At 36.2% G+C, this 25337-nt stretch overlaps 1 protein-coding gene across 4 annotated transcripts in view; it reads right to left on the reverse strand.

Annotated features, from left to right (window-relative positions):
* The window catches only part of cntn3a.2 (contactin 3a, tandem duplicate 2), an 80144-nt gene extending 56132 nt beyond the window's left edge, over positions 1-24012 (reverse strand). The window contains exons 1-3 of one of the 4 annotated variants that reach the window (XR_009268917.1): positions 23851-24012; positions 9201-9337; positions 3533-3662 (exon numbers count right to left, since the gene is read on the reverse strand). Coding sequence is in view for 2 of the 4 variants with exons in the window: in XM_058764258.1 (XP_058620241.1) it covers positions 3533-3662; positions 9201-9337; positions 23851-23903 (320 nt within the window). In the remaining 2 variants the exon portion in view is untranslated. Of the gene's footprint in view, positions 1-3532; positions 3663-9200; positions 9338-19856; positions 19991-23850 lie in introns of those variants that run through there. The other 3 variants (XM_058764258.1, XM_058764259.1, XM_058764260.1) reach the window with 3 other exon arrangements.
* Between the last annotated feature and the right edge of the window lie 1325 nt (positions 24013-25337).

Here is a 25337-nt window from a genome sequence, read left to right on the forward strand (position 1 = left end):
GCTTAAAACAATTGAGGAAACCCGTTGCCTTAAAATTATTAAGTAAATAATACCGTATTGACCCGAATATAAGACGATGTTTTTTTCTTGGAAATAAAAAACGCGGTCGTCTTATATTCGGGGTCTAGACTTTGACATGTCAGTAACACACCCACAACAATAGGTGGCGCCAAAAACGCATAAAACGAGTGTGCCATGAAATATGTAATGTAATGTGTGTTGTAATAATGTTAGAAGATCATCTTATAATCAGGGTCGTCTTATATTTGGGACAATACGGTAATTTAAAAAAAAAAAAGTTAAGCGAACTTGATAATTCACTTAACTTATTTTTTTAATTATTATTTACTGTACTTAAAAATTTTAAGGCAACAGGTTTCCTCAATTTTTTTAAGTTAAGTCAACTTATCACTTTTTACAGTGTGCGTTTTACCTTAATTACGTTGCTTCAGGTACGTATTATGGCGGTTCAGAATTCAAATGTCCGGGGAGTGTCGCTAAAAGTTTAATGCTCTATCATGTTGGAAAATAACACACACCCTACATCAAACCCAACTTTAAACCTACCCGATAGTGTTAATGAAAGCAAAAGTGATATAAATGTATCAGTTTTCTAATCTCGCAGCATGTTTAAATCGTTTTGAAGTCATAATATTGTGCAAGGAATTGTGTGAAATTTAGGCTTTTTTAGTTGAAACTCTGGCCCTGTAAATCATACTTTGTGTAAAAAGGATTCATTTCAACTGGAAACTGCAGTGATTCGTACTTATAGGTGCGTTTTTTTTTATTTTGAAGTAATGTAGGTAGAGGCACATATTTCCAATGAGCCCGTATAGGCTTTTAACATTTCAAATCAAACTTAAGATTTCAGCTGGCAAAGTTTAAATCCCGTCTGGCTAGCACGCTTCAACAACACATCCCATAATGTTTAAGAATTAGACCAGTAGGCAGAGAGGCAGCACTCTTTTGTGCCTGTTCAAATGCATTTGACCACATTAATGTTTATGAAAGCAATACAGTCAAATGCATTTTAGAAACGGTCAAATGTGGACAAGCGCAAAATGTTTCAGACCCCATTTACAACTGTATTTAGAATTGTCATCTTGTGATCGACAAAAACACAACCTAATGCAAGGTGTAAACAGGGTCTAAGTCCAAATAAATCACTGTATATGTCATACACAGCAATCTGCAGTGAGAAAAAGAGATGAGGTCAATGATTTTCAATGAGAGTTGCTGGTGGCATAAGTGATTGGCTGCAATTCAACAATGCTAAAACTTTCACTTTATGCAAATTAATTGTGAGGAAAAGGAGCAAAGACAGTGGAGATCATGTGATCCATCTCCTGTGAGATTCGGGATGTGAATAGTAAAGAATTTAACGATTCCATTTCCTTAACAGTTCCATTTAGTACTTTAAAGGAATAAAAGGAAAAGAAAAAAATGCTAATTTCTTGAAGAAAGAAATGTTTTCAATAATTATTTAAGCTGTAAAATGAACTGATTAATTCCAAAATAATTACTTTCTTGTTTTTCTTTTTTCTTTCTTCTTCTTTTTTTACATTTTTTTTTACCAACAATACATCTAATTTGTGAGATTTTACACAGACCACCAACTTTATTAACACAAAGTCCTAACTGGACACTTGACGCCACAAGACGTGATAAAAATCCTAATCAGCCAAGTTGGCTATATACGTGACAAGCACCAGGAGATTCTGTTTCTGGAATGCTTTCTATTTCTGCAACATCACGGCTGACAGCTCATTGCATTTTATGTAATATTAAAATCATTTAATTTTAATTGGAAAGCCATAAAGAACGTAACAAATCATAATTTACCACATATCTTGAAATGAAATTAAGAACATTTTAGGAAATATTGTATCAGTCACTGTGTGTGTTTTGAATTTTTATTAATTTAATTATTTACTTCCATTTTGTTGCGAGTGTGAGACAGCAGTGCACTTGCAGAGAGCCCACCCACACGCTCTTCCTACTGGCTCTGATTAGTGATTGATTTTGTTGCATCCTGTAGCCGTGTCGTGTCTGGTATGGACAGAAAATTGCTTGTCACTGGAATCTTATTGCATCGTGTCTGGTTTGAAGAGACAGTAATGCCTACTAGTGAAGAAGTACAGCAACCTGGTGACCTCAAAAACACCGTCAGTGTTGAGAAGGGCATAAGAAATTTTCTAAGCGAAAAAACATTTCTGATCAGCTATTTTCAGACCTTCTGAAACAGACTGCAAACAGTAAGCATGTTTCAACCCAGTATTCAAAACACACTTTTGAATAAAAGATGTACACATTGCATTTGAGAGATCTAGCCTGGTTTAAATTGACTGATGCATGGCACATAACATGCACAACATGTTTAATTGATGTGCATGTGTCAATGCATTCATTGAGCCCTGCCAGCGTGAAGCTGGTATACAAATTGCAGTTTTATGGCTCTTCTGTTGAGATGGAGCCCAGGAAGACACTTCAAGGTACAGCCTCGAGATGTGAAATCCATAATCCATTAAATTACAGGAACATTCCTGACTAAACATTGCCATCAGATAATGCAGATGTCACAATGTGACACACTGCGCCCCGGCATATATCTAATCTGAACATACAGCAAAAATTAATGGACTGTTGAGACATACCCAAAAGAAAGATCATTTTGTTGTCACGGGTACCTCTCACCATTGCGAGGGAGTGAAAGTTGTGAATTCTGTACATCTTGGTCATTAAATTCTAATAATATCATACAGTACTTCATGAATAAACAACATCATGCATGATTGGTGTTGCAGAATCATTCAAATGTCCCAAAACTACATAGGCAGCATTAAGGTGCTACAAGCACGCTTTAGATGCGAAGACTGTTCCAAATGGTAGGCAGCACTTATTTATTTTTTCTTACAGATACCTTCGTTCGGCCAAATTCTAAAGCAGCATCTATGTAATTTCTTCACAGAGAAGCTAATATAATAATGCAACAAGCTCCATAAAAAATCACTTAAAATACATTATAAATGATTATAACAGTCAATTACAAAAGTATTTTTTAGTGCTGGGCATCGATTAATCGCGATTAATCGCATCCAAAATAAAAGTTTTTGTTTATATTAATATATGTGTGTGTACTGTGTATATTCATTATGTACAGTATATATATATATAAAGACACACACATACGGTATATATTTTGAAAATATTTACATGTATTTACACGTATATGTTTATATTCATATAATTTATATTATCTATAAATACATTTAATATATAAATACAACATATTTTTCTGAAATATGTACATGCATGTGTATTTATACATACATAATAAACATACAAAGTACACACACACATATATTATGTACACAAAAACTTTTATTTTGGATGCGATTAATCGCTGCCCAGCTCCAGCACTAGTATTTTTCATTAAAAAGCAGAAAGTACTGACACAAAACTAATGTGAAGACATTATGAAGCTCACTAGACTAAAGAGTGAGAAAAATAGAAGCAGACAATGCAAACGTACCTGTACTGAGGGGAAGGAATGCCCTTTGCGTCACAGGTCAGTGTAGCCTCTTCCTCCAGTGAGCCCACTGTCAGATCACTAGGCTCCATTCGCCATTTCGGTCCATTGAAAGACTTATAGTCCACACACTCTGAGAACAAAAAACAGAATGCAATTACATATTTGTATCTTAATGCACAGTTTAACCTGAAGTGTGTCATTTTTCCAATATTAAAACACCTTTTCATATTAATGGAATAGTTCATCAAATAAAGAGCAGAACTACACCTGTTCTTTTACTAAGGAGAGACAATTATATGTAGGTTTATTCCTTCAAAAGATGTAAACGCTACGGCTTTGTGGCGCTATTAAACTATTGATCTGTTTGTTTGAGTATCCTAAGCAGCCGGAGACGGTGACACCGACTCAGCCAATGGTGTTAGTTTAGTAGCGGGAATAATGTCTGACTAATTTGTTCGAACCAAAGGCTGATGGGTTTAAAGTCACCATGAATTCAAGATTGACTATTCTTATTGATATGGAAAATTACAGGGTCTATTATAAATGATTTATCTTGGTATTCATTATTATTTTTTTCATTTTTTCATAACATTTAATCAAAAACTTCCTGTCCTCTTCTCTTCTCTGATGACAAGTGCACCATTAAGAGGACGACAACGATCCAATCAATTCCCAATGGACAAAATCAAGCCCCATTTTTATCTCATTCAAAAAGCTGTTTCATTGGATATACATCACAATAGAGAAGAATAGATGATTGCAAAAGAAAAGAAACCTGTTTGCAATTAATAATTTTTGCAATTCATTTATGTTACGCTTACTCTAGTAAAAAACAAAAATGACACACTTCAGCTTATTTGGCCTTAACAAAAGAAAATTCGATAACACTTTATAATAGGCAACACATATTCACTATCAACTAAGAGTTTTGGTTGACTTCTATTGTATGCATAAAAAGCCACTGTGATGTTTTGTGAAATATCGTCTTTTATGTTCCATAGCAAATGATGACAGCATTTTCATGTTCAGATGAACTATGCCTTTAAAACCATACCAAGTAGAATTTTTAGTAACACTTTATTTTAAGGTCCAATTAACACTATTAAGTAGTTGCTTATTAGCATGCATATTACTGGCATATTGGCTGTTTATTCATACTTATAGGCATATTTTAACCTGACACAATACCTAAACATAACAGCTACCTCATAACTATTAATAAGCATCAAATTAGGAGTTTATTGAGGGAAAACTTTGTTTACCAACATTCTTCAAATGATCTTCTTTTGTTTTCTGAAGTGGAAAGTCATACAGATTTAGATCAACATAAGGGTGAGTAACTGGTGGCAGATTTTCCATTTTGTGTGAACTATCCCTTTAAGAATTTTTAAAAAGAAGTTTGTGGGTAAATATTCTGCAGATGACAGAAGCTGCACAGTAACATGCATGCATAAAGAGTGCAGAAATGCGGACCATATGTGGTGAGATCACACCAGGTGTGTGGGCTCTAATCAAGTGCTATGCTTGCATCACTCAGTTTCTGCTTATGATGCTATCAAAGCGGCAAATTCACAGGAATCTTCACATTTAAGTGTGACATTTGTTCAGAAAATGGGAACTAAGGCACTCTCATATGACATTTACATTGTGCACATTGAAGTTATACTTTACAATACAGTGTCTCTATTTTTGATCCTCTCCTCAACTAACTGAAATACGTCTCTATTCAGTTATATGTAACTTTTAAAGGATCAGTTCAACTCAAAATGACAATTCTGTCCAATGACTTTCTTTTTTTTCTACAGAAGACGAAAGAAGAAATTCTGAAGAATATGTTGGCAATTGAAATAAACATGGACTGAAGCTTTTGAGCTTCAAAAAGAGAAAAAAAAAATAGTAACTTGTGTTTGAGGAGCAGGCTGAATATGGTATATACATATATATATATATATATGTGTGTGTGACCCTGGACCACAAAACCAGTCTTAAGTCTCTGGGGTATATTTGTAGCAATAGCCAAAAATACATTGTATGGGTCAAAATTATTGATTTTTCTTTTATGCCAAAAATCTTTAGGATATTAAGTAAAGATCATGTTCCATGAAGATATTTTTTTAATTTCTTACCGTAAATATATCAAAACTTCATTTTTGATTAGTAATATGCATTGCTAAGAATTTCATTTAGACAAATTTAAAGGCAATTTTCTCAATATTTAGATTTTTTTGCACCCTCAGATTCCAGATTTTCAAATAGTTGTATCTCTGCCAAGTATTATCCTATCCTAACAAACCATACATCAATGGACAGCTTATTTATTCAGCTTTCAGATGATGTATAAATCTCAATTTCGAAAAAATTGACACTTAAGACTGGTTTTGTGGTCCAGGGTCACACACACACACACACACACACACATGTTGGTTTATGTGGTTTACGGGGACTCTCCATAGGCGTAATGGTTTTTATACTGTACAAACTGTATGTGCTATTGTCCTACACCAACCCTACACCTAAACCTACCCCTTACAGGAGACTGTCTGCATTTTTAGATTAAAAACAAAAACACCATTTAGTATGTTTTTTAAGCCTTTTGATTTACGGGGACATAGGCAGTGTCCTCATAAACCACCTTCAAATTGTAATACCTCTGTCATACCCATGTCATTGAACAAATTTGTGTCCCCGTAAACCACATAAACACACACACACACACACACACTCGCTTCAATATATATGTAAGGGATCATATATATCAACTGCTAGCTGTGCATTAAACGATTTGAATGCACTACGTGGAGGCGAAGAACCACCCGACGCGCAGCGGTTGCCTCCGCGAAGTTAAACGAATTTATGCCATGGTCTGTCTGAATACTCGATTCTGATTGGCTGGCAGGTGTTGATTAAATTCATTGAACTGCACAGGTAGTTCCAGGTCAGTTTAATCATGTTCTATATTAATGCGCTTCCTAACGGTAACCATAGTAACATACAGTTACAGTTGAACAGTAATACAGACGAAAATAACCGTCATTTTTATCTTTCCGGTCAAATATTGCAGTGCAAATATTATTAACATCTTTAATATGTTAATGCTGGCAAATGAACATGGCATAAATGGGATAATCAACGGCTAGCTGTGCATTAAAAGATTTGAATGCACTCCGCTGCGTGTCGGGTGGTTCTTCGCCTCCACGTCGTGCATTCAAATCGTTTAATGCACAGCTAGCCGTTGATTATCCCTTACTTAATCAACACCTGCCAGCCAATCAGAATCGAGTATTCAGACAGACCATGGCATAAATATATATAATGCACGGCCTCGAGTACCTTATAGCTTACATATGTGTGTGTGTGTGTGTTTACAGTTCTAATCCTCGATTCTGATTGGTCAGCAGCTGTGTTTTATTCACGATACAGCACGGCTATGACCGCTTCACCCAACGGTTCTGTGTATCACTGAGCAACACCCTTAGCAACATAAACAATCAATAATATAGCATTAAATCTTTTCCGTGTATTATGTAATTTGGCAATATTAGCTGTTTGTTATTTATTTAATGAAGTATGAGTGATCCCTGCTGGCTTTATGTTGCATCTTTCATCTAATTTTGAGACCCCGCCCTTCCCCATCTAATAAACACTTGCGGAGATGTGTTGATGTGTGTGCGGCGCGTGTCTGTGCGAAAGCCCAGTTTCCGAAGTGAGGAGGGAATGTTACTGTATTTATTAGTTTTATTTTTCAGGTATGATTCTGTATGTCTATATGTCAATCATTTTACACTGCAGCATTTGACGCTTGCAAACTCGCAGTGTGCCGCGAATAGGTCTGTTTTAAAACAAAAAAAAACGGAAAACAGACCGTTTTCTCATGCTGAGTGATAAGTAGATGTATGTGTGTGAGAAAATATCATATATGGTGTTAAAAAAATAAATGACAGCGGATGATAAGAGCTCATATTCCGTTTTTATTTAAGCTCCATTAGATGAGAGGCATGTTCGGAACATTCTCTTGCCTTTTACTGTTGCTGTCAGGAACTATTTTTAAGCGGAAGGACAGCATTTAACGAACTTGCTTCAAAATAGTAAAATTTCAATACATAAATGTTTGGTTTCAATATTGTTTTATTGTGTGGTAACCCTTTTATAAAAGCAATAAGGTACTCGAGGCCGTGCTGTATCGTGAATAAATCATGGCTGAAGGGCATTGTTCGCGGAGTGCCTGCAACCCCTTCAGCCGTGATTTATTCACGATACAGCATGGCCTCGAGTACCTTATTGCTTACATATATATATATATATATATATATATATATATATATACAGTATATATAGGATATGCGTGTAATTCTTAGAGAGCACAAAAGACTTTAAAACTTTGACTTTTGTCATTGCTTATCTCATTGCACAAGCCAATTATGAGCTGTCATCAGATGACTGATGATCTCTTTTTAAATAATTTTTCTATTAATTAAAACTAAAGAGTATTTTTTTTTGTTATGGATGTCTCAATTGGGATACAGGATTTGCAATTTTCAGAGAATTTTTAAAGTAATTTCGTATTATCGATATATCAATTGCAGGTCCCTAAATCAAATCAAATCACAATCAGATCACAGCATGTTTTGATCAAATATAGTTTTTTTCTTCTTCCAGATAATCTGTTTTAGATGGTATCATGATAATATATCCAATTTTCACCCCTAATAAAACAAATCAATTTTTATTTTTATTTTTTTTATGAATCGGTTCTTTCAGTTCACAAAACCATGAATGATTGATCTGAATGATTCATTCACAAATCAAACTGGTCCTCGAGTTCAGCTCACATACTAAATGATGCCGTCACAGCCGTTAACAGCTCACAGGAGGTGAAGAATGACTCAAATTTAAATCTGTTCCTCACTCAAAGCTATCGTATGACTACAGAAGACCTGAAATATAGCACACATGTTGTACAGACCACTTTTATGGTGCATCCTGTTTGAAGCTTGAAAGCCTCAGCAGGGATTCATTGAAAAGAGCAATCAGTAAAAATATTCAAAATATCTTATTTTGTGCTTTTGGGAAAGAAAGTCACAAATTTGGATCGACACAAGGGTGAGTAAATGATGACAGAAGCATCACTTTTAGGTGCACTACCCCTTTAAGAGCTGTATATTCTCAGTGAATTCTTATTCACAGAAATAACATCTGTAGGAAGTGGAGCCATAAACTGTGACATACTAGTTCAATTTCTTTGGAGGACACATTGTATCGAAGCCTCCAAAACCTTCTATTACACAACACAATTCATTTTCAAAATGACTGCACAGCTTAATTGAAAGCCCCTCCACCACATCCAAAACACGTCCTGTTCCTGTAAGCCTGATTCTGTGCGTCAGGATCTATTACTGTCTTCCGCTCATAATCAAGATATGGGCTGATAGCAACAAATGCTGCAACAACAACAACCAGGTTGACCACATACATAATGCTTCACTGAACAAGAGGACGCTTTTTGGGGAGCACTTGTCACATATCTACAGTCAGATTTCTCTTTTTTAACTCTGAGCTTCAGAACATCGTCACAGTCTACCTACGAAAAGATTAAGTTAAAGTTGATAGAGACATAGTTGTGAATACACCACAAGAGCCACAGAGGGAAGGAATTACCAATTCATTTTACCTGCAAGATACTCCATGATTGATAGCAGCAAAAACTGTTTCCATAGTAACGTCATCTTCAGCTGCCAGGGGCGAGTGTTACTTGAATCCAGTGCGCCGTGAATGAACGGCTGCTCTCTCGAGAGAAAACCACCTGACCTGTTGAGGAACAAATTATGAGAAATTAGAAATACTTTGTTATAGGTAGTCCAGTCTATTTTTCTCAATTAACTCTAAAAATTAGTTTTTATGCAAAAGAAAGCCATGAGGTAATGAGTGGTGGCTGCTGTGTGCTTACAATACGCATTATGTGGCGAAATCACCACAGCACTAATGCGGCTAATGTGGCTTAAAAGATCACAAGTGAGATCTTGCATTCAGAACAATACTCTTTTCCATGATGCAAATTTATATTGATCGGCTGGAGAAACTAAAGTAGATTTTCACAATTAAAAAAGCCTATAATCAACAATATCAACAAATAGGTCAACAAGATTTATGCAAAATGTGAAAGCTTTTCACTTAAAATGTAATGTAATCATTATATACACGAACACAAAAAAGCATTTTAGCTTAATGTGGTTTAATACATTAATGACTGGTTTCACAGACAAGGCTTAAACCCAGTCCCAGACTAAAATGCATGTCTGAGCTGTCTTAAAATATGTCAGTGCTACTGATTTGTATCAAGATGCACATAAATAATGTTTTCTAAGGCACATTACCAAAAAAAAAAAAAAAATTTTTAACTATTTGAACTTAATTTGAGGCCTATAATCCTGGCTTAATCTAAGCCCTGTCTGTGAAACCAGGCCTACAACAATGATATTGAAGGGTCAATCTCAGTATACACATTATTAATAAAACATACTACGCATAGGTAAGCAGATGAACCGACAATATGAACACAATGTGTCCAAGTGTTTCTCATATTCTCACTATAACAAAGACAAACCTTAAGGTGCAATTTAGCTCAGGGCTCATCTGCTTGCTTTATTTAGTACGCATAAACATATGGCGTATATTTAATTTGATCTTTTAATATGTCAAGCGTTATAGGCCCCGTCTACACTAGTGCGTTTTGGTTTTAAAACGCATAACCTTTGCTACGGTTTCGCCTATCGTTTACACTACTCTGGCGTTTTTGAGGTCGAAAACAGAGACTTTTGAAAACACTGCAGACCCCGTTTTAGTTTGAAAACTCCGGGGTTGCGTTTCAGTGTAAACGGACCAAAACGGAGACTTTTGAAAACGATGGCGTTGCTGCCCACATTCGCTCTGCGTATCCTTGACGACCGTATAAACAATAACATCATGCTCATTGTTGTACCCATGTAGAGGTAGAGTCCCCATTCGACCGCTCCAAGCACGTAGATGTGGCCGTCTGCCATCTAAATAATAGGGCATCTACCTATACATATCTATGGTTGTACCTGCATGAATGGTCATGTGACATACGTTTTTGGTTGTGTAGTGTAGACGGAGATTGTTTTTGAAACGCAGTGGAAACGCCAGTGTAGACGAGGATCGTTTTCCTTCTAAAACGCACTAGTGTAAACGGGGCCTTAGATTGTCCCATGGTTTTGTGGTCTGCATGAGATTCAAATGATGCATGTAGCAGCAGTTTGTTTCTGATTGAATTGGTTCAGTTAATGATTCAATGACTCTTAAAGACAACCTATTCTTACGACCTGCTGGAGTAACAATGTAACCTGCAGAAACAGTCAGAAAAATCCAAAATATATGAAAGAAACAGAGACAACACAATTGGAAAGTGGCTGGTAATTTAAACCGAATTTTAAGAGTTTAAACCAAAACAATCTTTTATTAATTTTTATTATTTTTTTTTTAAACTAAACCATTATTTTGCTAATAAAAGGTGTGCACATGACGTCACAGGAGGCAAATGCCACTGTGGTTATGCCACAGATTTTTTTGTTTTTAATCAGAAAACTGGATTGCCAGCTCACTGTCATATTGCTATTCCCAAATATTGTACGTATTGAATCAATGGGAAATCATCTGATTTTAATGAGACAACATTATCTACTGAGTCACAGTTTTATATCTCAAATCTCCCTGTACAGAGACTGTAAATGATTCAATAATGATTTTGTTAACAGCATGCATTTTAAAGTCATTATGATAACAATTTAAACGTTGATTAAACTGACACTTGATTCAACAATATACACATACACACTTCATTCCTATGCGAACTAAACTAATGCTAGCAAAAAGCCATATAATTTGCACTTTCCTGTAGCTTTTTAACTGCCCTTGTTTCCAAGAGACTGAAGCGGATGTTGGTTAATAAAAAGTCATCATAAAATACATGCATCACAGCTTATTCAGAGTAATAAAGCTGACTGCATTTGGACATGAAGCTTTATTTCCAAGCATTCATAATGTCTCTCTGAGCAAGATGATGCATTGGTAAACTTTTAATTTAAAATAACATATGTGTTATGTTGTAAGCAATCTTATGCTAACACTTGAAGCAACTACTCACCAATGCTATAGGAAAGCTATAAATCCATTTACCATAAAATCACTGCAGAAAATGTTAAAAAGTCTGGAGATACTGTCTAGTTAAAGGGAAAGTTATGTCCTAACCTAAGTCAGTTGGCCATCACCATTTGGATGAGTCAGGATGTACACATTACAAAAGTGATGGTCTGCAGGGTGTGCTTGTTTTTAAAAATGACACACTATTCACAACAGCCAGTGAGTTATGGGGTTTGGATGGCTTTCAGTCGATTATTTTCTGCAATGCCAATCTGCCAAGCAACATTTTAAATCAATTTATGGAGCCAAAGACAGTGAAAAGAGACAGAGGGAAGGATGTAGTATACTGCGGATGTGAGAACAGAGACATTTCAAAACACTGGATCTCAACTGGTTTTGCATTTTGATTTTACACTGGACATCAAACTGCAATCCAACATAGAACCAAACAACATACATTTATTCATATTATTAATAAGAACAATATTACCATTCAAAATTTTGGGTTAGAGTTTGTATGATTTAAAAAATGAAAAAAAATTTTTTTGTGAAAGATCAAAAATACAATAAAAAATGTAATATTGTGAACTATTATTACAATTTAATATAACAGTTTTCTATTTGAATATATTTTAAAATGTGATTTATTCCTGTGATAAAATCTGAATTTTCAGCATTATTACTCCAGTTTTCAGTGTCACATGATCCTTCAGAAATCATTCTAATATTTTGATTTGCTGCTTAAGAAACATTTTTGATCATCATTATCAGTGTTATAAAAAAAACTTTTGCTGCTTAATATATTTTTCAGTATTATCTGAAGAATAGAAATAAAGCATTATAACATTTACTTTGTATTTGAAATGATTTTTGTAACAACATAAAGTCTTTACTGTAACTTTTGTGCAATTTGAATGTGTCCTTGCTGTTTTTCATTCTAAATAAATTAATACACACTGACTGTATATACAACTAGTATGAATTAAATATTAAATGTTCATATTGATAAATTTAAATTTTTACATTTAGCATGCACTTGATTAACTGTTACGCCAAACTGGAAAATATACTATGGTTAGTATTTGGTTATTATCTCCTCGATTCTGATGACTTTTTTTTTCTTCTCAGAAGCAAATAATTTACTGCACAAAACATTTTTGGATGGCACAAAATCATGTTTATCCTAGCTGCATATTTAATGTTATGCTGGTCATATTTTCTGAACCTTGTGCAGTTTTGTCCATGCTTTTCAAGGATAAGAGCGTGTCATACAATCTGTCCATGTTGGCATCTGCCTAATCTGACTAGTTTCTACCAAACGGCAGATTAATTTGCGCGCACATACCGCAGGGTTTGATCAGAATAGACCTGTGACCCATTTTTGGGATGCGGCCCACCAGTTAAGAACTTCTGCTGTAAGACGCTCAACGTCAGTTTCTCATAATACACTTCAGAGAAGCGCTTCACACAATTCACTGACGCACAAAACACACACGCTCGCACAAAGCCAAGTAATATCCAGGCCACTGAAGACTTATAAGGGCACTCCAAGAACGATAATTATTGCCATCTCGTGTAGCTGCCGGAGCGTGGGGCCTCAGGAAGGATTCCCCTCATCTCAAGTTTTAGGCTGCTTTTAGCAGGAGTAAGTGTGTAAAATGGGATTTAAATACTCTGGATTTTGTGTGAAGAACACTGCATGTCATGTTCCTTCTTGCTAAGCAGTCTTGAAGTGAAATCCTCAACGGCAGTGAGCCTGTGAGACCTTCTCATCACACTGAACTGTCTAGTTCATTCCCATTAATGAAAAGTGTGCGCTGTGTAATTAGAGGCTCTGTTATTTGCAGCCTAATTTAATGCCTTTTAATACAAACAATTCAACATCCCTCCAAATAAAACACCCTGAAGATGTAAAGCTACATCAATAATGCTTAATGTTCAAACTCTCTGAAGCGAAGACTGCTTCAAAAAGCCATCTCTACTCCATTACAAACAACTCACTGATTCCTTGATTATGTTTGCTTGTTCCTTGACTAAACATAATTACAGGTCAATACAAAAACACTCTTTTGAATGTACAGTATATGCATCCAGATTAGTGTGAATTTCATTAACTAAAATTGTCAAAAAATGTTAGTTGACCACCTTTTTCGTAACTAAAACAAGACAACGAGACGACACCAACGTCATTAAAACATTATCAGTGACTAAGTTATTGATGAAAAAGACAATGCAGTTTAAAAAATAAACCTTAAAACAATTCAATAAAACAAAAAGTGATGTTTTCTTCATCAAAAAGAGGAAAGAAAATGTTATAGACTGTTTTTAACAAGCCTCCATAGGTTTTCATGCTAAGGGTTGCCAGATGTCAAGAGATTAAATCCCCCAATCAGAGCTTTTCTTTTAAAAAGGATACATTTTCTATGGAATTATTTTTTATCCCGTGACAAAACAAGCTTACATAATTCCTGCCCCGTGAATTACTTAATCTTCACAACCTGGCAACCATGAGAACATTGTGTTCCTTCACATGGCTGCTGTGACTAAACCTGCAATCAAACCTTCTCAGTGATGAATAAATCCACCCATGAATCTTGGCTATATTGTTTGTGATCTTGGTTGCTGCATAAATGCACTTACGAATCGAAGTCTGTTTCTGCCACAAAATAAAAAATAAAAAAAGGTAATTGCAACATAATGTTAACATCTCCCAATTCTGAGTTTATTGCGCGATATTATCAGACTTCTAAGAAAAAAGTCCGAATTGCGAGAAAGATGTCTCAATTGTGAGATAAAAAGTTGCAATTATCTTTTTAATTATATTTTATCCAGACACAAGCTTCCATATTCACGCAACTTTTGTAAGAAATTACAACGCTATCTCACGACCAATTCGTACGTATTTTATGAGGTGGCTAATTCTTACGACAATTTTGTATGATTTTTCTACACTCCAGTGATGGGTAGGTTTAGGGGCGGGGTTAGGTGTAGGTCATTCGTACGAATTCATACGAATTGTGCAACTCGTAAAATACGTACAATTTAGCAAAAATCGTACGGATTCGTATGAATTAGCCACCTCGTAAAATATGTACGAATTGCCGTGAGATCAGGCTAGAAATTAACAATAGAAAAGTCTTTTAATTGTTGTTTTAATAGAAAAACACCAGTAATGATTACAACGTTGAGCAAAATAATTGTAATTATCTGTTTAACTACACAGCATAAAATATGACAAAGTTTTCATTGATTAAAACTAGACTAAAATTTCCGAGACTTTAGTCAACTAAAACTTGTCTAAGACAAAAATTTGGACACGCTGACAAAGTATGATAAAAACAGACATAGGACTAAGACTAAAAAAAAAAAAAAAAAAGTCCAGATCTTTACCCAAATGCAACACTCAAACCAAGCTGATATAGCTGAGATACAGAATGTAATGAAAAAATGTTCGCGTGTAGCAATAAATTGACTTTTATTATTCTTCTCTCCTGAGGACAATATTCTGTCAATAGCAAGTGTAACTAAATGCATTACGATGCCCTGAAGTGCTTCAGATAACTGAAATATCAGAGACATTAAGACAAAAAGAAGCATTCTCATAAGCAACACAGACAGACAGTCCATTTGTGACAAATAAATCTGTTACTGTCCCGTAACGTCGCATTTATAGGTTAGTTAGCTGGCGTCTTCAAGGAACAACACTTTGTTCTGTATAATATGCGGGTGAGATCTTGCTGGTTTATGTTTTGATGATCCTCTGCGGGGTATAAGAGGGATTATTGTGTCGCTGGCCGGCCTGACTGATTTTCTCAATTACGAAGCTGTTGAGCGCAGTTTAGCGGGACAGATGTTATATTTGTATTCATTTATTTCATTATTTTACAGGGTGGATGACACGTGAAATGAGCCTGAAACAAGAGATGAATATCTATTATGTCCCTTATGTAAGGACACAGATATAAATGGCATCAGGTGTGAAATGGTTTTTTAAAAAAAGCTGCTGAAATCAGTCACAAAATGACACCGAACAGCAATATATCATTATTTAGAAATTGAATGTAATAATAAATCAATCTATATTGGATAATATTAATGTTCAAGTCAACTGTGTTGACATGCACAATCCTACACTGGTTATGCTTAATAATCTGACAGCATTTAAGGTCATGTACAACAGTTCTAGTTCATTACCGTTTAAAGCAATTGGTACGCACAGATCTTTGCTCTGATTTTACTCTGCATGTAAACATTTGTATGTTATAGTGTCTTATTAAATGTGCATATGTCTCATGCATATATCTGTTATAGTTTTCAGTGTATTGCTGTGCATGTAAACACACATACAGTATATAGTCAATATAAAGCTGGGCAATGTATCAAATATTAAAATAATATCTGCAAAGACGTTATTAAATGATTTAACACTGTAAATATTGCAACAATTTGAATAAACTGTTAATTTGGTAATTACATGTCAAGAGACTAATTACGAGATTCTTGCCTGGAACTTGAAACTTAAAGGGATAGTTCATCCAAAAATGAAAATTATCCAATGATTTACTCACCCTCAAGCCTTGGTGTAAATGACTTTCATTCAGATTAATAAAATCGGAGTTATATTAAAAAAATGTCCTGGCTCTTCCAAGCTTTACAATGACAGTGAATGGGTGTCGAGATTTTGAAGCCCAAAGTGCATCCATCCCTCAAAATAAGTAATCCACATGGCTCTATCTATCTATCTATCTATCTATCTCAGTTTTCAATGCTTTTTTTAACATTTTGTTATATTAGTGCAAATGAAAATGATTACATTTGTAAATGACATTTTAGTTCTTGCATTAAACATTTTGAATCTACTTGGCAGAAAAGCCTTATATACCACACAGGATATAGGATATAAAAATATATCGGTCAGCCCTAGTGACCTACTAACACCAACTGTCAAACTGAAACCCAACAAATGGAGAGATACAGCGATGAGCAAGGCCTGACTTTGAGGCACAGTTGTAGTGGACGTGGCAATATTAATCTCAGGTGGTGACGAGTGAAGCTTTCACTCTGAAACACAAAGCCATTAATAACAGCCTATCAATTGCTTTCTCTTTCTCTGGAACCAGAGAGTGGCCTCTACGGATACCGGAGCACATCATCAAAATAGCAAATGAGGCTGGCGGTAGCGGCGAGGGAAGCAATACACAGAGGCGCCAGATTTGTGATAATCATCATTCACTCTGTCCCTTTGCCTGTAGGCACTTTACATCAAAACAAATGACAACTGCATCTCACAGTGACATGTTAGTTTAAGCAAATGCATAGAAGACAGCTTATCAAAACCATTCCCGACAGAGAAACAGCCGACGGTGATACCAGCGAGATTTGGGATAAATGTGCACATTATTGCATTACTGTAACGGGTGAAGTCTGTTTTCCTACGTGATGTCTGTTTTTTCATTTTTAAATTATGAATAAATGTTTGATGAACAGCTTGGCGAACAGCTGGGTTGTATTTAGCAACAGGTGAGATGACCAATCTAGCAATTGAGAGAGGGCGGATGAATGCAAACCGTTTCTAGGAACAACAGAACTATACAAGAGATTTTAATTTTTGTGTACTTCAGTCACGGCGACATTAAAAAAACCTGATTTGATATGTGAATTACTAAGGCCACTAAATTATCAACATGATCAAAACATTGCTTAAAAACATGTTTCACACAATCTACTATACACCTTCTGTCGTCTGATTGATAGTTTATACATTTTTAGCAAGATAAAAGGCCTTTTAATGTAACTCTAAAAATGTTCCCCTTCAGGACATGGTCTTGCTGTAAAATCTGCAATGATTCAAGTAACCGCAAGAATAACTTTTATATTGTTATTTCAAAATGAGCATTTACTGAACTGAAGCAATAGTTTTCCTCCTTTTAAAATCAATGAGGGAACATCAAAAGTACATCAGATTCAGAAACTTATTTTCATAAAAAAATTGCATTCTGTCAAAAACTGTTATGTTTTTTTCCCCCCTTCCTCTCTTTCTTTCCTAAGTACTGACCTTATTTAGCTCTTTCCAAGAACTTTACAAAGCTACAAATCCATTTAAACCTAATTTCTGGAAATTAGAAGAGGTATTAAAGTGTTTTTACTGACAAACAAAATACTTTTAGCCAAAAACGGAGGTACTTATAACAACCCATATTTTGTACATGATAAAATCGTGAAAACCTTCCATTTTAAAAAAAAGTGTCTTTCAGGATTTTTCTATCACATTGTGTTGTTAAGTGCTGATCTGTTGTAATTAGAGTAGGCATGCGTTTGTCCTTAATTTATTTGCTCCCTTAAGCCCGAAGTCGGAGACACTCATTAGGATAACGAATAGCAGCTTTGGAAAGAGGTCTCAGGACACAGAATTCTTCCCACTCCTACATGACTAGACGACTAATAAGTCTCATCATGGCTGCTCCCTGTGCACGAGGAGTTTTAAGAACAACGCCGTTTTTAAAAAATGTCAACCCACAAGGGCACTTATGCTAACAGATACCTAGAATTACTTGTTTTTGTGCCATATAAACTCTGCAAGAGATTATTCGAAATGCAATTTAGTTCTTGGCATGAATAAATTGAGGGGAGCGCATATATATAAAGCAGGTCATTTGGAGATTCTCCATGGTGTGAATTTTACGCAAGTTGTCTGTGGCGATGAATGACTTCATTTCACAGCTTCAGTATTATTAAAGGTCCACAGATTTTTTTTTTTTTTACGCCACACGTGTGGAATGAAATTAGTAAAATGCTGCATTAAATCTCAGCCTCTCCTCACATGCAATGCAGACTGCATGTTTCATGTGTATGAGCAATAGAGTCCTCGGCTGAATTTTATCGCAGATTCATATAAAATCTGTGGCTGCGAGATGAAAGGACACTTGGCACTTCTAAGCGGTGCGGAAAGTGAGGGACATTTCTTGACTTCTCTTGACTCCATGTGATTCTCATATTGCATGCATACTTCAGATGAATAATTCAAGTGAAATTAAAAACCAAAAGTTCACATTAAAAATGCAAAGCCATATTACAAGTATCATTTCTGGAGGAAGTGGTTGATATCAGTTCAACCGCAGAGCATGGTGAAGCGTTACATCACATGAGAAGTATAAAAAACATAAAATACCTCGCTGATACAATATCACCGCACATTCAGGAAACACAAACAGGCATTTTGGATACATTTATGCTATTTGTTACATTACAGTATTCATGTTACGTGATTAAGAATAACCCAACATGCACTTTCTGGATATAGTTACCGTACCACGCTGAGCTAATAGAGCTAAATACACTTTACACAAAAGCTAACAGTACATGATTCAGAAATAACATTCTTGCAAGAACTATTATGGGTTTCTTTTTATCTTTCTTTCTTAAGTGCTCATTCAACTACTTTTCAAGAACTTCACAAAGCTACAATGTCCATTAACCTCCTTTCTGGAACTCTGAAGTGGTTTTACTGATGAATGCATGAAGTATGCATGTTTGGAAAAAGAAATCTTGTGTGTGTGTGTATAATGAAAAAAAAAATGTTAATGACCTGGTTTTAATATGACTTATCATCACTAATTTTATGGGTTAAATCAGGTAGAAATAGCTCTTTTAAGGCATGCAGGTTACTATTTTATACATTATTATTATATATAGGCTAATCTAACATATTATTATGGCTAATATAAAACGCGATTGGTGTAACAAGGACATTGTAATGTAAAGTAATGGCACTTTTGTTCTGAATGTCAGGCTCTCTCCAGGGGCTTTCCTGACACACCAGCAGAGCACCTGTGCATTTCTGCAGGAGATGCGCAGCTGAAGCTCTACCTGAACTTCACTGCTGCAGAGCTCCTTATATCCGTATCTGTCAAATCCAACCCTGTCAATCAGCATCATTCAGCACACGCTGTTTAACAGTAAACCAACACGAGCTGATGGGTGAACTAATATTTGACCTGCTGATTAAAGCGTCTGCTGCTTCAATCACTGATTCGCTGTGAATTCTAATGCAGCAATAAATGACACGGAATTATACGGCTGAACCTGAAAGCCACGCAAGGTGAAACAATGAACAGACAGAACAATTATAATAACAAAACGCTCAATTCTGATATGAACATTTCTACTTTACCCGACTAACGTGTCTTTTTCTTCTCTCAGTGCGTGTATTTCTTCAGTCTGTGCTCCACAAGCGGTAGATGAGAGGTGCTGACATCGCAGTCACTGAGATTTCGGAAAAACCATTTTGCCCAAGTCTTTGCGTCCAGAGATAGAGACAGAGAGAAAGAGAGAGAGAAGAACGCGCAGGCTGTAGGAGGGTTTCGCCCTTTCTCCTTCGGTTCTTCACCCCTGAATATATTCCAGCACGGCTCCCTCGCAAATCTGTCTGCAAACTGCGCGCAAACCCAGACAGTCCCTCTCCTGAGCCAAGCTCACCTCGCTGGATTCACAGCCATACAGAGAAAGAGAGAGACGTTGTTTGCGGCCAGATTTACATTCAGCGTGTCCAGCCAGCGCTGGGTCCAGCAAATCAGCAGAATGATAGCGAGAGACTGGAGGGACGCACTTTGTGAACAACAGCGCCACCTTCTGACCGAAGCGCACAACTGGCCGTTATGAATACAGAAGGGGATCGTGAGGAATTTGGACGTTTTTGGCTCTATGAATGAGTGAATGAAATAAAATATTGCATTTTATTATACATTAAATATGTCTTTACTGTCAATATTGACCAATTTAATAAGTGCTTTCTGAATAAAAGTGTTTATTCATTTTTAATATAATTAAATAAAATAATATAAGTAATTTTCTAAAGGATCATGTGACACTGAAGACTGACACTGAAAATTCAGCTTTGCATCCTAGGAATAAATTACATTTTTTAAATATATTAAAAATAGAAAACAGCTATTTTAAATAATATTTCACAATAATACTGTCCTTACTGTATTTTTGATAAAATAAATGCAGCCTTGGTAAGCATTAGAGACTTCTTTCAAAAACATTAGCCAGGAGTTTATTTATTTAATAAAAAAAAATAATATATAACTAACATTTAGCCAGTAGTTTACTTTTCTTAATCTGTAATTTAATCAGTCTTGTTTTCCAGTGTAAATATCTGAACATCCCTAAACATACTTTCGAAATGAAAAATAAAATATCACGACTTGCTTTCAGAGAAACAATTGAATGTAGTAATATTTATTTATGATTTGCCAATGGGGTAGGAAAAATAAACATGTTTTCCCTTTGAATTATGTTTATTTTTCTTATCCCATTGGCACAAAATTATTTCTCTGAAAAACGACTTAATACTGCATGTCATTTTGCTTCTGAAGTAAATACAAATGTATTTCGTTTTAAGGATCTTTAAATATTTATAACGGAAAAGTATGATTTTTCTTTCTTATTTGAATACTTCCTCTCTTTTTTTTGGCCACATAATTAGTCAGTTACAGAATGAAGCTCATTTTTAGGATGCCTCCCAAAACATTTTTACAGCGTGGGCTGTATAGCAAAAACGGACTGACATGCTTTATCTCTGACACCTACAGCACAAAGCGCGCTGAACTTGTTATGTCAAACATGACAGGCTTGCAGTTATGCTCAATGCCTTGAGAAAGATTACATATCTGAGTGTGCTCAAATTGACCTTGAAATGAGACTATTCAATCCCATTCAGGAACAAATGGCATGACTCTATGGGTGCCACTGGTCCACAAGTGCAGTTGGACCTGGTGTCAAGAGTGTCAGGTCTCTGTGATTGAACTTGTCAACTGGTTTGAGCTCCAAATGGTTACACTATTCTAGGGTTAACAAGTTATTCAGGTCTCTGCAATAAACAAGCCCCTTCACCCTATCACGCACACAAACCTATAATTCAAGGATGAAAATAACTTAAATTCAACCTTTAGTAGGCTATACTTTCTACGTTTTGTTTGTGCGTCAGTCAAGAATTTCTATAAAAACGTCACTGTCTATCAGCACAGACCCCACAGGCCTGCACTGGAGCGTAAAACACACCCACATTCGCCCACAAAAAAACACTGCGTTTTATTAGCACTTCCCAGACATATCCATCCATATCACCCCATTATAATTGTTGTTGGAAATAAATCCCTGAACAAGACCGGAAGATTAGATGATCTTTGGAAAGGTCGAACAGCGCTCCTCCGGGTGTTGAGAACAGGTCAATTCCAGAGACAAACCCCAGTAAAATAAGCTCTCTTTATTAAAGCCGAAGCCATGTTCTTCCCCACTGCCATTAAACAGACATTAATCATGCTTACTTCAGCCCAGGATACTTTAACACAGCCCAGCCATCATTAATAACGCTCCATCCAGTCCCGCGTTGACATTTCCTTTAATTATCTCCGTAATTTATTCATGTACTGTATCAGTGGCGCTTGTTGTGCGAAGCTGCCTGCGAGGAATATTTTACTCAAGCCTCTTCAAGACACAGGATTAACTATGCTAATGAGGAAGCTGGGAGGCATGACTGCTATTTGTGTGTGTTAAGCCGGGAAGCCATTAGGCCCCCGATACACACGTGCCAATTGAAACAGGTTTGAGTTTGTTACTGTGTCAGAAATATTTTGAGCATTATATTTGTGTTACTAGGAGGTAATTTTGTCATACATTTTAGTTTGTTGAGTAAACACTTGAGCCACATTCAAGGCTTTGAGCTTACAGTTACATTAATGTTGTCTGATTACTGTACTGAGTGTTTTGGTATCGTGTTTGCACATTACATGACAGATCAACGACTGAGGGTCACACAATATTTTACTCAGACAAATACGTGATAACTTTGTCTCATTTACAAAACGCATGCGCAGGAAGTGATACAGGACATCTCGTAAGACTACAGCTCTTCCCCCTTAAATTTCCTGTGCCATGTATGTTGCGTTCTCATTGGCTGTTGGTGACCACTAATGTAATTTCCAGTTAAAACACATTTTACACTGCAAGACTCGCAGAAAGGGCATCGGTGTCACCTCAGAATCAAGCATAAAATTGATTTTATATTTTCAATCGATCCCATCCATTTTCCAAACTGCTTTATCCCCTGTAGTCATCATTGTAACTTATTATATAGCACTCTTTAAAAAAGTGTTTTAGAGAATGTATGTATGCGAAGATTGGCTTTTACAACATTTCATTCTTGTCCTTGAATTTGATTTAATTTAAAGCACAGTGTTTGGAATTTTCTGTTTCTTTACGTCGATTCTCCGGTCCAGTAGGTGGCATCAAGCGACTGCCTTTATAAGTGAATCACTGAATCATTCGCTCAGATGAATCAGGAACTAAGATTTAGTTCACACTGCAGGTCTTAATACTCAGATCGGATTTTTTTTGCTGAAATCCGATTTTTTTGCACTGTTGTTCACATTGTCATTTAAATGCGACTTCCATCAGTCTCATGTGTGAACCGTATACGGCCCTGAAATGACCCGCATGCGTTGAAGAAGATGTGACGTCAGACGCAGTACACTGTGTTTGCGGAAATAAAAATGGATGCTGGTCGTGTTAGCGTGTGTTTAGCCATTTTTAAGTTAATGTGCAATCGGAGCCTAAATAATGAAGTGATAAGAAAAAGAATATTAAGAAGAAGGAGAGCACGATTTCCTCCAGCGCAGAATTGTGACGTTTGTCGCATTTCAATGACGTAAATATCACATGAAATGCAACATGGCCGTTCAGACTGAAGTCGCATTGCAAAACATCGGATATGTATCCGATTTAGGACCACAAATGAAAGTGGCCTAGGCCTGATTTGAATAAAAACGGATTTGTGCTGTTCAGACTGTCTTATGAAAATCAGATATGGGTCACATTTGGGCAAAAAAGTCGGATTTGGGCCACTTTAGCCACAAGTTGATATGGTTCTTTAGGGTCTTAATGAAAAGTCTATAACATACTTTGGTTAAAATTTCTCAATGGTAGTGTAAAACAACACCTTTTTACTCTGTCAAAATCAACTCAGTTTTCAGCATGCCGTTTTAGTCCATGTTCCTTTAAATGCTAATGAGCTCTGCTCACCCCGAGCTGTTCTCATGATACTGTTTACATTAGCCGCAGAACTTGCTAAAGTTAGTAGATTCATAAAATAACCTTATACTCACTTCTTCTGTAGGTGAGGCTGGATCATGAATGATTTGCGCGAACATAAACGCATTTAAGGCTGATTTATACTGGACGCTTCCGCAATTTCGCTTGGGTGCGCGCGCCAAATATGACGTCATCGCGGTGTTGGCGGAAGTTTGCTTTGAGTGCGCGCGACATCGTTTCACGTGACGGTGTGCACGACATTTTTTATAACTTTCCGCGCAGCTCCGCTTCCGAAGATGCACGAGTTCTAGGCGATTCTAGCCGAACATGCACGTCTGTGCCGGCATTTGTGTGAAACAGAAGCAGTTTGATGTTAATTTCAAACTCCACCAGTGCAACTTTTAAGCTTTGAGGGAAAACAATGAAGAGTTTTTTTTTTTTTTTTTTTTGTGAAAGTATAAATCCCGCTTTTAGGCAGATCGGAGGATGCATTCCCTTCAAAAATAAAGTCATTGCGTCACTGCAGCAGCCTTTAGAAGCTCTGGTTCCCACAGAAGCCTGAGGCTGGACCAACCAATGCGCCTGCGCAGGCATAATCGCGTTGGAACTACACATGCGCATTGGCTTGTCTAGCCTGAAAAATAAGCCTTTTAAACGCTGTTTGAGCATAATAAATAACATTCATCGGGCAGTTCATTTCAGATTTTGTTGCTGATTTGAAATATGTAATTTAATTGCGAGTTCAGCAAGCAGTTTTTGAGATTTCAGGATTCCCCCATTCATTTAGATAGGACTTGGTCTTGTTTGAGCTGCCCAGAGGGGTTGCAAATATGGCGGCCAAGTGAACGGACTTTCCTTGAAAGGGACTTTGTGACAGCTCACTCAGGGTGGGTCTAAGGTAAAACGCTAGTGTCAATCAACAATCCTGAGAGGGCCTGGGTCTGTGTGACGTCACACAGACAGGCATCTGAGAATGGCTTGATATGAGAAAGGGAAATTATTTAACGAGATTAAAAAAAAAAAAAAAAACACTGGGTGGATCTTTATCATGGGTGGTTGTGTACACACACTGCCAACACACATTTCAGTTCAAATGGCTTGTAAAAGTGCATGTCGCATCCAAGGACTCTTTAAAGAGAAATTGACTCCTTTACAAGAGGAGAAAACTTCCTTTACAAATCATTTATTTTCTAAAACAGAAATAAAACACCTCAATACTGCAATAAATCAAGGTTGACACAACAGCCTCTTAAAGATCTACAAAAACTCAAGTCTCTGTTAAGCTCAAGTGGTCAAAAAGGGCATTAGTAAATCAATATCCTTCAAAAAAGTATCTCTTCAGAATAACACGTACAGTAAATAAAATAATATGTGACCACAAAACCAGTCTTAAGTGTCAATTTTTAGAAATTGAGATTTATACACCATCTGAAAGCTGAATAAATAAGCTTTCCATTGATGTATGGGGTTGTTAGGATCGGACAATATTTGGCTGAGATACAACTATTTGAAAATCTGGAATCTGAGGGTGCAAAAAAATCCAAATATTGAGAAAATCGCC

This window comes from Onychostoma macrolepis, chromosome 23, assembly GCF_012432095.1.
Source record: "Onychostoma macrolepis isolate SWU-2019 chromosome 23, ASM1243209v1, whole genome shotgun sequence".
In the NCBI taxonomy this organism is placed as follows: domain Eukaryota; kingdom Metazoa; phylum Chordata; class Actinopteri; order Cypriniformes; family Cyprinidae; genus Onychostoma; species Onychostoma macrolepis.